Source organism: Lontra canadensis, unplaced genomic scaffold (genome assembly GCF_010015895.1).
Source record: "Lontra canadensis isolate GAN:19392208 unplaced genomic scaffold, GSC_riverotter_1.0 scaffold35, whole genome shotgun sequence".
NCBI lineage: Eukaryota > Metazoa > Chordata > Mammalia > Carnivora > Mustelidae > Lontra > Lontra canadensis.
This window is the reverse complement of record NW_022631029.1, coordinates 15600980-15619085: the sequence shown is the minus strand read 5'-3', so window position 1 is coordinate 15619085 and position 18106 is coordinate 15600980. Positions and strand designations below refer to the sequence as shown.

Here is an 18106-nt window from a genome sequence, read left to right as displayed (position 1 = left end):
CTACCACCTCTCCAGAGCGCCCTGCCCTGGTTCTGAATAAAATCCCCACTCCCCGTCCCATCCCTCCCTCCCTCCCTCCTTGTATCCTTGAGCCCACTACTACCTGACCAACTCACAGGGTTCCTGGGGTTTCAGGACTAGAAGACAGCCTGTACACTCCCTGTCCACCCCCGCTCCCTCTCCTCTTGTTTTCTAGGCCGGGACCAGAGGCTCACAGACGAAAAATGCTGCTGATGACAAAGCTGGGGCCCAGGAGCCAAACCTCCTTATTTCTGGTCCAAGTGTCTTCTGTATGGACATTAATATCCCCTTATTCTGAGGGGGTCTGAGGTCTGAAGTGGGAAGATGAACGCTTTTAAATGATAGAAGCACCCCGTCAATAATTTGAATAAGGTGAGGTGTGTGGGGGTGGGGAATGTGTGCACGTGTGTTTTCCGATACGAGGTCCTCATGACTAGGAGACACCTGTTCTCCCTGTAACAAAAGCTGGCCCTCCATCAGACTTGGTAACACCAATGGGCACCTCCTAACTCCCGCACAGAGCGCCAGGGACCTCTATTTCCTTGGTCACCTGGAGAACACCAGGAAAAGAAAGAAAAGATAAAAAATCCCAGGCTGGAGCCCCAGGGGGAGAGGAGGCAGCTGCTGATGCCCTGAAGCTCCTAGTTACCCACCCCCTGGGGACGGGGCTGGCGTCACAGTCCCCCTCCAACCAGGCATCTTCAACCTCAGAGCAAGAGGCAGGAAAAGCGGCCTTGGTGACTTCTGTCACATGAGCACAGATCTCAGATCCCGCTGAAGTGGAGTGGGTAGTGACCACGGGCCATTAGGAAACGGTAAGAGGTGGCGACCTTACCCATATGAAGGGGGCAGTGGCCTTGCCCAGAGAGGAGCCATAGGGTGGCGGTACACAGAGTGCACTTGGGAATCAGAGGCCGAGCTTTGAGCTGCAGGAAGCCGGACAAGTCCGCCTGGTTTTCTGGGGATTTGGCTCAGTCAAGCTGGTGCAGAGGAGGCTGCCTGGGCTTCCCTTTCCTGAGGCTGCTAGTGAGTCAGCCTAAAGGCAAGGCAAGTTCTGATGTTTCATTCAAAGGGGGCAGTCTCTGAATTATATATCAGCATCTCTCTGAAAACACATCCATCCCCTATTATTTTATTACGGGGCTCTGTTCTCTAAATAGCAGCAGCTTCTTGAGCATTTGGATCCCGGTGGGAGCTCCTGGCAGCCTTCTTAGATCTCTGCCCACATCTGCTTTGGACTCTTGACTGTCTGCCATGCCAGGGGCAGGAGCAGGGGGACAGAAAAGATCAAGTACAACAGCAGCCTGTGAGGGGGTACAGCGGGAAATACAGGGATCAGATCCTCTTCCAGGGGCAAAGCAGCATTTTAATTGGAAAACACTCAGACATTGTACACTTGCACAGTCCAACGCATGTGCACCCTAGCAAGGTAAGGCCTTTCCTCTCAGGTGACCTCCTGCCTATGGAATGAAAGCGTTAGTTTGGGTATGCCTGCTCCAAAATGTCCCCTAGCTCTGACCCCCCGTAACTCAGTGTTCGCCGAGCACGTCTTCCTTGCACCCGCGCCCCCACCAGCCTGGCCCGTACCCGGCACAGGGCACACGCAGAGCGGACGGGGAAGGTCTCCAGATCGGGCCGCATCAGCCTATGCGCACTGCACCCTGAGGGAACACATGCGCAGACACTCTCGGGAAATACAGGGACAGACCAATGGAAGGGGCTAGGTTAGGGCTGATCTGATAGCAGTCGGTCCAGACAGTTCGCCATCAGACGCTGTGGGGAACAATGGAGGTGAAGCATGGTGACTGCAGGCCACAAGAGATGCTGCTCTGGAAGGAGTTACGCTCTCCTGGAAGCCCCTGACCTGTAATACCTTTTCTCCTAGGTGAACCAAGAAATAACCGGGGGGAAGAATGACAGCCTTGTAATAACGTAATGCTCCATTTTGTCAATTAGAGTAAATGTGAGTTTGAAAGAAACTTTCCTTCACTTGATTGCATTCTAGAAGGCATTTTTCTTACCTCTGCAGGTACTTCCATTAGAAGACAGGAGGTACATTCTATAGCAAGGCTTCTCAGCCTTTATGTGCAGGCAAATCACCTTGGGACTTTGATAAACTCAGATCCTGACCCGTAGGTTTGGGATGGGGCCTGAATTCAGCATTTTTGACAAGCTCCCAGTGATCCCAATGCTGTCGGTCAGAGGACCATACTGGGATATGAGGAACAAGGTCCAGGGCTATGGTTTTCAAACTCTGGCCCCGTACTGCAATCTCTCGGGGAGCTTTCCAAACTACACGCCCCCCCACAACCTGCCGTAGAGATTTTCATTTAATTGGCATGAGTACCTGGGCATCAGAATTTTTTAAAGCTCCCTTGCCCTCCCTTGAGGGGCGACAAGCAGTCCCCTATTTTCCTCTCTCTGAAACAGGTATAAAAGCGCCTTCCTCTAATTACTTCAAAAAGTAGTGTTTTGAGGACCTGAAATGTAACATGTACACAATCTATTCTCTCAGCAAGGAAATCAGCTTATTAAAAATACCCAGAGTTCCACTAAGACTTTAAGCATGGCTCAGCTTTAAAAAATCAGTCGAATTCTAGTCACTGGTTCAGTTCTATGACGGTTTCCATTGGTCTCTTCAAGGCCACACCAGGGAACACTGAATGTTTAATCACTCGTTCTGCTGACAAGAAGCTTAGGTCATTGACGCTAGCTTTGTGTGTAACTGGCACCCTTTCCACCTCAGTCCCCTGACTGATCCAGGGAAGGTCTGGAAGAAACTAGCTCCTCCTCAGGCTTTGCCTTGGGGGCAAATGGGAAGACACAGAAAGGACCCTTTGGAACCACTTGGTATAAAGCAATACCCAGAAAAACCAGGCATACCGTATGTTGTAAATTACAGAAAGAGACCCAAATAAAAATCAAATTGAGAGTATGGTACAGATTATTGTGGATTATTTACTTTCTTTTCTGTCAGGGAAGATAAGAAAGACAAGACTAAGTATAGGACCCAATAACTTCTCTTTCATATTCTTCTGTGCAAACATCACAAACATTTTAGAAGTAATCATCTTCTTCTTACACTCTTACAGTAAATTACAATTGGGTAAAGTATTAATAAGCAGATAATGCCCTATAACAAATGTACACACAGACCCATTTGGAAATAACTTCTCCCACATGTTGTCACCAGCAAAGAACAGTGTCTCTACAGTCATGCAACCATACCTCAGAGATCGCTTTGCTTACCAGTGTAGTTTGCAGAGTAGTTGTTTGGGTCTAAAAACTTCTTAACCAGCTCGCAATTAGACAAGATATGATTTGTGGTGATAACGTTGAGATAGTTCTGCAGACCTTTCTGCCTCTCAGCTATGAATTCACGGTCCATGTTACCAATCAATTTTTTGGGAGGAAGAGGTAGACTGAGGCCTGCAATCTTTAATTAGAAGAGAAAAAGTATTATACTCCTGTCATCCCCACAGAAGATATAATATCAGAATCCTGAGCCACTACATTTCACTGAGACGCATACTGATTTCAGTGTTATGATAAAAATGTGAAAAAACTGCCACTCAGAATTCATAAAATGCTATATGAAGCATAGCAACTTTAAAATGTCATTTTTTAAAAAGATTTTATTTATTTATTTGACAGAGAAAGACACAGCAAGAGAAGGAACAAAAGCAGAGGGAGAAGCAGGCTACCTACTGAGCAGGGAGGGAGCCCGACATGGGGTTCAATCCCAGGACCCTGGGATCATGACCTAAGCCGAAGGCAGAGGCTTAGCCCACTGAGCAACCCAGGGGCCCCCAAATTTAATTTTTTTTTAAGTTTTTCTATCAAACTTATATATGAACATAATTTCAGAGTCTTTTTATTATTAGCAGCCCTGCGACACTCCCCCCCCAACCACCTCTGCCAACAGGTGACCAAGCCATTATCCATTCCCCAGAGACAGCCACATCAAATTCTCTCAGCCCATCTTTTTGGCATAGGGTTCATCATGAATTGATTTTCACTATTAGGTATTAATCTATTAATTTCCCATTATGGATTAAGTTCTCTTTCACAATCCTCTTCTCACCCCACATGCAACCTATTCCTAATCCCTCCAATATAGTTATAATTTTATTTAGTGCAATATTCCTGTTTACATTAGGTGATCTGCACCACAGAGCCAGAAAGCCATGCTTACAATTCCTTTTTATCAACTGGTCTTTTTTTGTTTGTTTTAGTTTTCTGTTCAACTCCAAACTCTCTAAGCATTTTCTCAACATATTCAGACACAAAGACGCATCAGTTTCATCTTCTTGAGGACTGCCTGCTCCAAGCAGGACTGGTGGTCCCTCCCCCTGCAGGCTGGCATCCTGGCACATCACACGAGGATGCTCTTGCCTGTCTCCTGCTGAACCCCACTTCTAGATCCATACATTCCTTTTTTGTAGAAGAATCCCGGATTTTTAGTGAGGATACCCTCTGCCAGCTTCCTAAAAAGGGAGCCAGGGAAATCAATTTTTTTTTTTTAAAGTTGCATGTGTGAATGTCTTTATTCTACCCTCACACTTGAATAATAGAGAATCTTGATGTAGAATTCTAAGTTGGAAATATTTTTCCTCCCGAATCTTTAAAAACTACTTTATTGTCTTCTAGCTTCGGTGCTATTAGCAGTAGATTTTTGCTTCCATTTTTGTTCCATGCCCCCACCCCACCCCCTATAAGCTTCTAGGGTCTTCTCCTTGACCCCAGTTTGTGAATCCCATGGGCCTCTCTGCAGATCTATTTTCACCCTCTGCGTTGCGTACTGAGCCCTTTCTATCTGGAAACAAACATCCTTCTGTTCTTTGGTATTTTCTGGTATTAGGTCATTATTTCTTCCCCTCTGTACCCTTTGCCTTCTTTTCCTGGAACTCTTATTCCAGTGTTCGGTCTTCTGGACTGGTCCTCTATTCTCACCTTTTCTCTCCTATTTTCCACCTTTATTAGGCAATATTTTTTTCCTACTGAAAAAATCTTCAGGAATAGTTCCTTTATCATTCAGCTCTTCTAAAGAGGTTTCATTTCTTTCTTTCTTTCTTTTTTTTTTTAAAGATTTCACTTATTTATTTGACAAACAGAGATAGATCACAAGTAGGCAGAGAGGCAGGCAGAGAGAAAGGTGGAAGCAGGCTCCCTGCTGAGCAGAGAGCCTGATGCGGGGCTGGGTCCCAGGACCCTGAGATCATGACCTGAGTCAAAGGCAGAGGCTTAACCCACTGAGCCACACCCAGGCACCCCAGAGGTTTCACTTCCATTATCTTTTTTTTTTTTTAATTTCTGATTACTCTTTCTTTTCTTTAATAGCATCCTGAATGTAATGCAATTTCTTATCTGAGATCATAAAATATAATTTTTCTGAAGAGCCTGAGATGTTCCTCTTAATGCATATATTCTGCTTCCTGAAGGTTCTTTTCTTTTTTTCCTGTTTGTTTTCACTGTTATCTTTTATGTTAAAAGTGTTCCTGAGGGTTGCCTGTGTGGCTCAGTAGGTTAAAGCCTCTGCCTTCAGCTCAGGTCATGATCCCAGGATCCTGGGATCAAGCCCCACATCGGGCTCTCTGCTCAGCTGGGAGCCTGCTTCCCCCCTCTCTCTGTCTCCCTCTCTACCTACTTATGATATCTATCAAATAAGTAAATAAAATTAAAAAAAAATTTTTTTTAAGTGTTCCTGAGAGCTGGGGTGGCTCAGTTGGTTATACATCAGCCTTTGGCTCAGGTCATGATCCCAAGGTTCTGGCACTGAGCCCCACATCAGGCTCTCTGCTCAGCGGGAAACCTGCTTCTCCCTCTGCCCCTCCCCCTGCTCATACTCTTTCTCTCTCTGTATCAAAAATAAATAAATTTAAGAATCTTTAAAAAAAATAAAAAATAAAAAAAATAAGTGTTCCTTAGTGGGGAGCTGAGTGGCTCAGTTTATTAAGTGCCTGCCTTTGGCTCAGGTCATGATCTCAAGGTCCTGGGCTCAAGTCCCACATCAGGCTCCGTGCTCAGCAGAGAACCTGCTTCACCCTCCGCCTGTTGCTCCCCCTGCTTGTGCGCACTCATGCGCGCTCTCTGACAAATAAAATCTTTTTTAAAAAAAGTATCAGATTGGTATCTTAATTTAATGAGCAAAATCACTTTCAAAGAGCAGTTGTACTCTATATTTATGCTTAGATTAGAATAGCCCAAGTGAGACATGCATATTGATTGATGGGAAGGTCTCAAGAGAAGGGCATCTTTAATTCAGGAAAGGATGTAATCTAAACCACCCATGTGGACAAACCTAACTTAGCTGTTCCACTCTATATTTGTCAAACAGTGAAGACCTTGAACTCAACACTGGACAAGACAAAAAGGTTGGCTGATAATTCTAAATTGCCTATTTCTCCAACATAATTATGAAAATGTGTCAGAGCATACTTAGAATGAATTTTCTATCATGGCATAATTCACTGCCAGATAAGACATGTATTTCAAGTCATTTTCCTCATTCATACAATTAGGCTTTACCAAATAGCAGTTTCTTTATTAACTAAATAAAAAGCATACTTAAGAAGAAAGCACATCACTCAGCTAGTACACATCCAAGTGAATCACTTTATTATTATTTTGATGTTGTTGTTCCAGAGCATTGAGTAATATAGAATAATCAAAGGTACTACTAAAAACACAACTGATATTTCTTTTAAAAGTTCTTTTACGGGGGCGCCTGGGTGGCTCAGTTAAGCATCTGCCTTGGGCTCGGGTCATGATCCCAGGGTCCTGGGATCAAGCCCTGCTCATCAGGCTCCCTGCTCAGCTGGGAATCAGCTCCCTACCCTACCATCCCTCCACCCACCCACCTTGCATGCACTCCTGCTCTCAAATAAATTCTTTATTTTATTTTTTTAAGATTTACTTATTTATTTCAGAGAGAGAGAACACACAGAGGGAGAGGGAGAAGGGAGTGGGGCTGAGCACGGAGCCTGACACAGGACTCTATCCCAGAACCTGGAATCATTACCTGAGCCCAACGCAGACGTTTAACCATCAGCCTCCCAGGTACCACTAAATAAAATCTTAAAAAATAATAATAATAATAAATAAAAATTATTTTCTTAAGTTGCAGAATACAATCTCATTTGTGTGTGTGCATTCATGTATGTGTACGTTTAAGCCCATGGATATGGTTATATATGCATGAAAAAAATGTCTAAAAGGACTCACACTACCTCCTTGAGAACAGTTACCTCTGGGAGTGGGTTGGTCAATAAATTTTTCTATGGGCATCTGGGTGGCTCAGTTGGTTAGGAATCTGCATTTGGCTCAAGCTGTGATCGCAGAGTCCTGGGATCAAGTCCCACATGAGGCTCCCTGCTCAGCGGGGAGCCTGCTTCTCCCTCTGCCTGCCTCTCCCTCTGCTTGTGCTCTCTCTCCCTCTCTCTGACAAATAGATCGATAAACTCTTTTAAAAATAAATAAATTTTCTATACTATGAAATGTTTACATTTCTCATTTACCACTTTTTTTAATTAAAAAGGAAAGAAAAATACATGCTTATCAAACTGACTATATACACAGCAAGGATTCTTAAAAATTACCATGACAAAGCACAGTCGGTTAAGTTTGGGGTGGGGTGGCACACCTGGGTGTCTCAGTTAGTTAAGTGACTTCAGCTCAGGTCATGATCTCGGGGTCTGGGATCAAGCCCTGAGTCAGGCTCTCTGTTCAGCTGGGGGTCTGCTTGTCCCTCTTCCTCTTCCTCTGTCCCTTCCCCTTCCCTTGTGCTCTCTCTCTCTATCAGATAAATAAATAAATAAAGTCTTAAAAGTGTCCCGTGACTGAGCTCCGCATCAGACTCTGCTCAGGACAGCTCCTTGAGATTCTCTTTCCCTCTCCCTCTGTCCCTCCTCCCCATGCTCTGTCTCTCTCTCTCTCAAATAAATAAATCTTAAATATTATATATATTTCATATATATATTTATATGTGTATATGTGTGTATATTACATATGTATATGTATTTATATTATGTATTATATATACATAGATATGCGTGTGTGTGTGTGTGTGTATACATGTGTACCAATATCAGCCCGTTTGCCTGCACTACCCGCCTGACAGCACACCCAGATGAAATCCACATGACTCAAAATGGAGAGTTGAGGTGCCTGAGTGGCTCAGTGGGTTAAAGCCTCTGCCTTGGGCTCGGGTCACGATCCCAGAGTCCTGGGATCAAGCCCTGAATCAGGCTCTCTGCTCAGCAGGGAGCCTACCTCTCTCTCTCTCTCTCTCTCTCTCTCTCTGCCTGCCTCTCTGCCTACTTGTGATCTCTGTCAAATAAATAAATAAAATCTTTTTAAAAAAAATTAACAGAATGGAGAGTCACATCTATATCATCAGATTCAAACCCCAACAGGGCTATTTCTCATTCATGGTGAGGATATGAAAATGAGTTCGATAAGGTATTTGTTTTGAACTTTGTGGCCTCCAAGCTTCCATCAATCTATTTGTTCAAGCTTCATTTCACTTTAGGAAAATATATTGATCTGCCCAGACATCCCATCAGCTCATCCCATCACCTGATCCCAAATCATCAGGTGAAACAAAGTATTCTTTGCCAACAGCTGCAATTATAGTATCTCTGCTATGTTTACTACACTGGTCAGCTGGACAGACTGGAGGTTGTTTCCTGCTCTGCATGAAGATCTCACAATAAATATTTCTACAAGCATTACTAGCATGTAATATGTGTGTTACTTTAAAAGCTTGCCTTTTAAAAACGACTAGCATTCGAGAGATACTTACTCTTTCAGCTTTCTCCCAGAATTTCTAAAATGTTTGCCAATTATAGAATATAAAGTTTAGAAGTCCAATGACTCATTAGGAGGGAGGGAAAGAGAATATTAGTACAGAGAGCAATCAAGTCTCTAGGCAATGATTTCCTAGACACCTCCACACTGATGGCTTCAAACCATGACAGCTCACCATCCCATTTTATTTATTTATTTATGTATTTATTTATTTATTTATTTATTTAAAAGATTTTATTTATTTATTTATTTGACAGAGATCACAAGTAGGCAGAGAAGTAAGCAAAGAGAGGGGGAAGCAGGTTCCCTGCTGAGCAGAGAGCCCGATGCGGGGCTTGATCCCAGGACCCTGGGATCATGACCTGAGCCGACGGCAGAGGCTTAACCCACTGAGCCACCCAGGCGCCCCTCACCATCCCATTTTTGAGAGCTTTCCTCTTTAACATGTCCTATGGATTCCCTTCTTGAGTTCCTGTGTACTGAATAAGAAAGTCAGTGGAGAAGTCCCCAAAGACACATCCATTTTAGAGTGATAAGACAAAGGGGAATAATCGCCAAAGTGAGGTCTAGATCCCATAATCTGACCCGCTCATAGAGGCCTCTAAAGTACATGACAAAGTATACTGTAGTTTCAAGAAAACTAGTTCTGTCTGGAGGAGGAACTTTCAAAGGATTAATCCTTCAAAGGATTTAATCTTTTTTTTTTTTAAGATTATTTATTTATTTATTTGACACACACAGAGAGAGATCACAAATAGGCAGAAGTAGGCAGAGAGGCAGGCAGAAAGCGAGGGAGAAGTAGGCTACCCGCTGAGCAGGAGCCCGATGTGGGGCTTGATCCCAGGACGCTGGGATCATGACCTGAGCTGAAGGCAGAGGCTTAACCCACTGAGCCACCCAAGCGCCCTAAGGATTTAATCTTTTAATCCTTCATTTTCATGATCAGATCTCAATGGTCTACAAATTGCCTTCAACCATATTCCAATGAGTATTCTAGGGAGTTCTAAGTTTTCAACGAACCCTTAATTTGTCCCAATATCCCCCCAGTGTACCGCAGAGTCTCTCCTATATCAACAGCAGGCAATGAAATTCAAATCACAAAGCACCCGTGCTACAACAGACATGAGAAGTCACCTGGTTCTACCCCTTGTTTCAGATGGGGAAAGTGAGGATGGAGAGGGAAAATAAATGACCCAAGGTCTCCCCGCTGAAAGGGTCAGGGTCTGGGCTCCTTCCCAACATGAGGATTCCCATCTCATTTCCCATCATTTCAGCTCTCAGTCCTCTCTTTTGTTTTGCTGTATGTGGTCTCCCTGGATGGTTACTCATTTCATGTTGCCTTTAAAATAAGTTAGTGGGGCACCTGGGTGGCTCAGTGGTTAAAGCCTCTGCCTTCGGCTCAGGTCATGATCTCAGGGTCCTGGGATCGAGTCCCGCATCGGGCTCTCTGCTCAGCAGGGAGCCTGCCTCCTCCTCCTGTCTCTGCCTGACTCTCTGCCTACTTGTGATCTGTCTGTCAAATAAATTAAAAAAAAAAAAATCTTTAAAAAAAAAATAAAAAAAAAAATAAGTTAGTGATTCAAGGACACCTGGGTGGTTCAGTCAGTTGGGCAACTGACTCTTGGTTTTGGCTCAGGTCATGACCTCAGGGTCGTGGGATTGGCAACCCTCCTGCCCGCCCTGGCAGGCTCTCCCGGCTCAGCAGGGAGTCTGCTTGTCCCCCTCTCTGCCTCCCGCCCACTCACATGCACTCTCTCTCCCTCTCTAAAGTAAATAAATAAATCTTTAAAATAAGGTAGTGATTCTTCTTTAAGGCAAAATATGCTCATTATATAAAGTTATGAAAATGCATCTTCCTTAGCTTTGCTTATTTGGCTTACATCTGCTTGTTTATAGAGAACTTGGAAAGTACAAAACACTATAAAGAGCCAGGAAAAAAACCCATAAAACCCATAGTCCTGCCACCTGGAGATTACCATTGTTAACAGTTTGGCATATCCCCCTCTAATCTTTCTTTCTAAACATTTAATGTAATTCTATTATATTGCATGTATAATTTTACATTCTGCTTTTTTTTTTCCACTTTGGCATCTCTCCTATTGGAGACAGACAACTCTGCATATGTGTATTATATTTCTCTTTCTTCAGCAGGAACTCATTTATCCATCAGAAAGGGTAATCAGACACTAACAAGCATGGTCACAGTTTTATTTTGTGGTTTTTAGAGTCTTTTTGGTCTGTTTTATGGAGGTTGTTTTGAAATTATTTTCTTGCCAAAAAGCTGTATGTACTTTCTTCTGTTTGTTTACTTGGATCTAGAAAAACCTCCCACTGAAATGATGTCTGGCCATATCCTGCCCAGCATAAGCCAACATCAATACACGTGGATATTTGCATTTGAAATAAAATGCACAGTGAAAGTGCCTATTTTCAAAGGGAAAATTATACTGAAGCAAAAATAAAATTCTATTATATTAAAAAGGCCATAACTGAATCATCATAGAGATCCAACCTTACATCCCCTAAGCAAAAACAAATAGGGCAAAAAACCCTCTCCCCCCCAACCCATTCTTGGGGGCTAGGCCTAGACAATTTCAATTTCAGAGCCCTTCCTCCCATGAGTCCTCCTCAATCCCGGCTGAATGACACTGTATGAAGATCACTGGACAAAGGTTCTCTTGTGCATCAAGGTGAAAACACATAGTAGGCTTGATGTTAACTCCCAAATGCCACTGTGGAAATGCTGCCTGGGAACGTCTGGAGAGACTTCTAGAGAAAATCCATTGCTGGAATGAACTACACATTGGTGCCTTATCCACATCATCAGAGACCCAGCTTTTGTCTAAGTGGAAAGAATATGCTATAAAAATCCATAAATGAAACCAATTAAACCCATCAATAAGGAGAATTTGATCTCTCCCAATATTTTATCTGAAGATTTAAATTGGTCATACTATAATTAAAATTTAAAGAGACACAATTTGTCAAATGCACGACCATCTGTCAATTATATAAAGGTCTGCAGACACTCAGGCCAATTCTATCAGAGACCAAGTTAGCCATTTCTGTTTTCAGCAGGGTTGTAAATAATATTGTAGTTTGGACTCTACATATACTGTTCTCCAAAGCCTGATCAATAACCATGGCATTTTGAAGGAAAGGAAGCATGTGCTCGCCCTCAGCCAGCAGTCCTCCTGACCTTTGTGGACAGGACCAGCGGTCACTCAGACTAGGTAATAAGTGATGACATCAATGAAGGGAGAGCAGTGCTTCACCTCCTGGCTGAACTGGTCATAAGCCAAGCACACCTGCTCAGGGTTTACGTTATCAATCATCTGAGATATGACCCAGGCCCAGTGGTCTGCAATCACCCATGGCCCTTAAAGACCAATCTGCTGAATGGGGATGTGGGTGCTACTGCCAGTACTTACTATGGTGCTAACGCCCCTCTAAGACCCTTCCATCATGACCAGCACAGCTATTTCCAGAAAAGATTCTGCAGCTCATCCCTCTTTCCATTGTGGCCACCAAGTTAGGAACATTTAAATCAAAGGGAGTTAGAAATAGGTATTTAAGAGAAAAAAGTTACACTGAAAAAGGCTATCTCTAGCTTCTGCTGAGTATTGATCTGCAAGGCTGACTATGCAGTCTAGCTCAGCGGTGAGAGTCTGAGACAGTCCCAGCTCTAAGTGAATGACTCTAGCAACCCAGCCAGTCATTCCTTATCTGTGCGGAAGAGAGGACACACAGCATCCCATGACTGTCTTAAGGATGTCATCTCGCACACAGGGACTCACTTGCCTGTGACTATTGTAAATCAGATGTTTATTTCCCAAAGTTTATTTTTAGAGCCACACATCATCTGTTTAAAGTGTAAGTCTATATCCTCCACCAGGAAGATCTGCTAGTTTTTTGTTCTTGATACCGCCCTTTCCAACCAGTTTCTAGGACACCCCAAGCAATGACCGTGTGTCATTAGTGTTTTCAAATACGTACCTGCAAGCTGTTGTTCAGCAAATCAAAGTCACTGTATCTCCTAACGATCTGTAAGACAAGACAGCGGTGTTTTCATTCGGTAAAGACCACCTCTTTCATTTCCTTATTTAATATTTATTGGCATTCTAGGGCTGAGGCACTTGAACTAAAGGTAGTAGGGCTTACACTGGGTGCTTAACATGCTCAACTGACAGGCCCAGAAAACAGACCTATCAGTGCCCAGAGCTAGCTGGGCCCATGGGAAATCGGTTAACACCAGTCAAACACACAAGATGCCAATAGGTAAAAGAGAATGATGATGTATTTGTTTTTAGGGTGAATAGCCCTTTAAATATCTTTCTCATTAAGCAGGCACCTGGAAAGATGAATTAATGATTTATGCCCCCACCCAAAAAATTTTTACTGAACATGAAATCAAAGTAAAAGGAAGTGAACAGCTTTGAGGCCCTTCATCCTTGCCCTGGATAAAACTTCCCCCAGTTGAGAACCCACCATTCTAGAGATAGGACTGTATCTGCAGGCAGAGAGGCCACACCTTTCCCAATTCCCTGTGTTTCCCCTCTCGGTAGACAGTCCACTTTCCATTGTCTATACATTCTTTCTTAGTTATGCTGATGGCATTGATTAGGCCAGAGTCAAATTCCACTAGCTCTTCAGGCTCTGGGCAAGGAAATTATTTTGCTTTTGAATGATTTGACTTCAACGCTTGTTGAGGACTCTCAAATATTAGTGAGCAGAATTACCTACCAATCTTCTAGGACTCTGCCCTCGGAGAAATATCCCACAGTAGGTCCACGGTGGGGCCCAAGAGTCTACGTTTTGGGGAAGTATCCCCAGGATTCTAATGCCTTGTATCTGGAAAACTACCCCAAGGATTGATTTCCCTGGTAGGACAATGCTCTTGCCCTGCTTGTCAAATACACATCCAAGAGTTAAATAGAAGGCCATCCCTCAGAAGTGCAAAGTACATAGCGGTTAATCATGGCGAATACAGATTCCAACCCTGTTCTGTCCCTGATTTGTGTGTGACCATTGCCTAGTTAGTAACCCTTGAATGTAAAACAGAGAGCTCCATAGTGCAGAACTATTTTTAAAGGGTTGAGTGAATTAATGTGCCTGAATCAGTGCCTGACAACAAATGTCCAAGAGATGTTAAATAGTGTAACTATTCACGCAGAAAGCAGTTTGAGGGCGCTGGGTGGCTCAGCTGGTTGAGCCACTGCCTTCAGCTCAGGTCATGATCCCAGAGTCCCGGGATTGAGTCCTGCATCAGGATCCCAGCTCTGCAGAGAGTCTCCTTCTCCCTCTGACCTTCTCCCCTCTCATGCTCTCTCTCACTCTCTCTCTCCCTCAAATAAACAAATAATAATAATAATAATATAATAAACAGTTTGAAAATTCGGGCAAAGAGAAGACCAAGTGTGGACCGCTGTGGTCCAAGACTGCTTAGGGTGAGAGCTAAGATTCAGGCCTGAAGGACAAGGTACGCTGTTTTGTAGCAGAGAAGGGGGAGGGTAATTATAATTACAAAAGCAAGAAAAAATGGCCCCTAGAGAGAAGTCACCCACCCTCTGCAAGTCAACTGACAAAGGAAGGACTTCTGGGTCTAAGTAGGCAGTTTTTACTCTCCTTCCACTACCGAAGAGCACAGACCCTAGGGCTATATGGCGAGTCCATGGGGAGTCCATGAAATGCACAGGCTCTGAGCTGTACGATGTCCAGGGTCCCCTCTAGCCTTTCCATCCGATGGACCTCACTCTAAAGGGCCCCACCTACACGTGGCTGCAGGGGAGAAGTATGAATTACTAAGAACAAAACAAGTAATCTACCTACTATCTATCTTACTCTGGGTCAAACGAGAGAACAAATTCCTAGATATTCTCTGTGGTAACATCATATACAAATTAAACCAAACAAATGGGAACAGAAAACCCTTTGGATATAAATCTTAAAGCTGGAAGGTTTATATCCAAAAGAAACAGGATTTATATTTATGCATGTTTTGGTTTTCCCACATTTTTGGATAACCTGAGTCAGACTTTTATTTAAACTGTTAAACATTTTTCTAGGGACAAAAAAAATGCTTACCTGCCAACTGTTTTCTGCTGAAATTCCTCTTTGTACCCGAATGATATACTCCTAAAAAAAGAGGAGAGGGGAAAGAAAGAGGCTATTATAAGACACCCAAATCAGAGAATCAAAATTAATTGAAAATATCAGATAAAGTAGACTTCAGAGCAAAGAAAAGTACTAGAGATAGAGGATACTGCATCAAGATAAAGCAGTAATCAACCAGCAAGACACAGCAATCTTAAATGTGCATATACCAAACACCAGAGATGTAAAATACGGGAGGCAAAAACTGATGGAACTGAAAGAAGAAATGGGCAAATTCACGGTTATGGTTGGAGACTTCCACACCCTTCTTTCAGTGATTAATAGAACTATTAGACAGGAAGGACACAGAAGAACTCAACAATACATCAACCAACATTTTTAATGAGGATTTGTGGACACTCCAGCCAACGACAGCAGAATACACATTCCTCTCAAAAGGACATACAGATGGCAATAAGCACAGAAAAAGATGTTCAACATTACTAGTCATCTGGAAAACGCATACAAAGACCGCAATGAAATATTATTACACACCTGCCACAATGACTAAAACAAACAAAAAAATAATACCAAATGCTGGCTAAGTCACAGAGAAACTGGATCACACATATACTGTCAGTGGGCATGTAAAACGGTACCCTCACTCCAGAATACGGTTTCGCAGTTTCTTAAAAGATTAAACATGCAACTATTATGCAACCCAGCAATTGTACTCCTGGGCATTACCCCAGAGAAATGAGCATTTATGTTCACACAAAACTTGTACAGGAATGTTCTGTTCCAATGTTGGTAGCAGCTTCATGAGTAACAGTCCAAAATTAGAAACCAGCCAGATGTCCATCAACAGGTGAGTGGTTAAATTCTGCTACATCCCTATCACACAGCAATACTCAGTTACAAAGAGGAATAAGCTATTGGTTCATGTAACAACTTGGACGAATTTCCAGGGTTATGCTGGGTGAAAAAGTCGGTCGCAAAAGATTATGAACTGCATGACTCCATTTATATAATTCATGAAATGACAACATGATAGATACGGAAAACAAATTTGTGTTGTAGGAGTTAAGGCTGGATTGGTAGGGTGTGGGGGGGAGGGATGCAGGTGTGGCTATAGAAAGCCAAAGTGAGGGGCTATGCTTTCAATGTTTGTGTCCCTCCCCCCCAAATTCATGCTGAATATGAACCCCAAAGATAATGGTATTAGGAGGCAGGACCTGTGAGAAGTTCTTATGTCATGGGAGTGAAACCCTCATGAATGTGTTTAGTGCCAAGTAAAGGAGGCTCCAGAAGGATCCCTTGCCCCTTCCACCAAGAGGATACTTTGAGAAAGTACCAGTTATGAATGAGGAAGGCAACCACGCTGGCTCCCTGATCTCGGACTTTCAGCATCTGGAACTGTGAAAAATAAGTTTCTGTAGTGCATCAGCCATCCACACCCGCCTGAGGGATGCTTGGATTGATGGGAATGTTCTGGATCTAGACCGTATCAAAAGTCTATGTGCTGACTGTGATACTGAACCACAGTTTCACAAGACAGTACCACTGAAACAAACTGGATGATGGACATATGGGATCTCTCTGTGTTATTTCTTACAACAGCATGTAAATCTGTAATTACCTAAAATAAAAAGTTTAAACTTAGATATTCAAACAAGGAGTGGTAGCAATTGGAAGACTAAGATCCACGATTTTGGGTGTTCAGAGTTTGCATTCTATATGCGTCCCCAGCTAGAGAAGGCCCGGATTAGGGAAGCAAGTGAAAGGGTAGAATAGAGAGGCAGTGATGGCATTTTCCAAAGAAACCAAATCCAGTGACCAAACCCCCTACCTGCCTCATCATTAACATCTCTCTGCTCCTGAAGAGGAGGGAGAGGAGAGGGTATTAAAAATACATATTCTTTGGGATGCCTGGGTGGCTCAGTGGGTTAAGCCGCTGCCTTCAGCTCAGGTCATGATCTCAGGGTCCTGGGATCGAGCCCCGCATCGGGCTCTCTGCTCAGCAGGGAGCCTGTTTCCCTCTCTCTCTCTCTGCCTGCCTCTCTGCCTACTTGTGATCTCTCTCTGTCAAATAAATAAATAAAATCTTTAAAAAAGAAAATACATATTCTTGGGATGCCTGGGTGGCTCAGTAGTTAAGCGGCTGCCTTTGGCTCAGGTCATGATCCCAGGGTCCTGGGACCCAGTCCCAAGTCAGGCTATCTGCTCGGCGGGGGGTTTAGCTTCTCCCTCTGCCTGCAGCTTCCCCTGCTTGTGCTTTCTCTCTCTCCCTGACAAATAAAGTCTTAAAAAAAAAAAAAAAAAAAAAAAAAAAAAAACACATTCTCAGGCTTTGCACCAGAAATGCTGAATTAGAATCTCTAAGATAGAACCCTAGGAATTAGATGTATTAACAGCCTCCCCACGTAATTTTTTTTTTTTTAAGATTTTAAAGGCAGACGCTTAACGACTGAGCCACCCAGGCGCCCCTCCCCACATAATTCTTAAAGACAGCAAGCAGGAAACACAGACCTAGTCCAGCCTTCTGTCTATACACAGGGGGATTCATGATGAAGGTATAGATTAAATCATTTAAGAATGTTGACATTCTTTCCTCAAAGGCTCAGAATTGTTTTAATCTCCTTGGATGGTATGATTTAGGCATTACCGGCAATCACTACTCAACAAATGCTTATCAACAAGGTATTCAGCAAATCCTTTCTACTGAATTCTCATTTAAATAGGTGATTTAGAAAACAAAGCCAAATAAGCACTGTTAACTTGGTGACTGGATTTTTAAAATAGATGTTTTTGCGCTATCATTCATTTCCACTCAGTGTATTTAAGAAAAGTGGATAAAGTTCTCATAGCAGGAATTCCCGCCTCCTCAGGAATATGTTAAGGATGGCAATTCAACAATATCCACTCAATTACGAGTGAATCAGCTGTGTACCTGGCAGCCATGCTGAGTTGGGTTCATATGGGGGGTATTAAATAAATAAACAAACATACACACACATATGTATATGTATATATGTTTTTTTAAAGATTTTATCTATCTATTGGACAGAGAGACAGCAAGTGAGGGAACACAAGCAGGGGGTATGGGAGAGGGAGAAGCAGGCTTCCCACCAAGCAAGAAGCCCGATGCAGGGCTCAATCCCAGGACCCCCGGAACATGACCTGA

At 43.2% G+C, this 18106-nt stretch overlaps 1 protein-coding gene across 10 annotated transcripts in view; it reads right to left on the bottom strand.

Annotated features, from left to right (window-relative positions):
- Positions 1 to 18106, bottom strand: part of PXK (PX domain containing serine/threonine kinase like) — a 76319-nt gene that overhangs the window by 35874 nt on the left and 22339 nt on the right. For all 10 annotated transcript variants that reach the window (XM_032868425.1, XM_032868424.1, XM_032868426.1 and 7 more), the window contains exons 2-4: positions 14914 to 14964; positions 12826 to 12873; positions 3271 to 3457 (exon numbers count right to left, since the gene is read on the bottom strand). In XM_032868425.1, coding sequence (XP_032724316.1) covers positions 3271 to 3457; positions 12826 to 12873; positions 14914 to 14964 — 286 coding nt within the window. The remainder of the gene's footprint in view (positions 1 to 3270; positions 3458 to 12825; positions 12874 to 14913; positions 14965 to 18106) is intronic.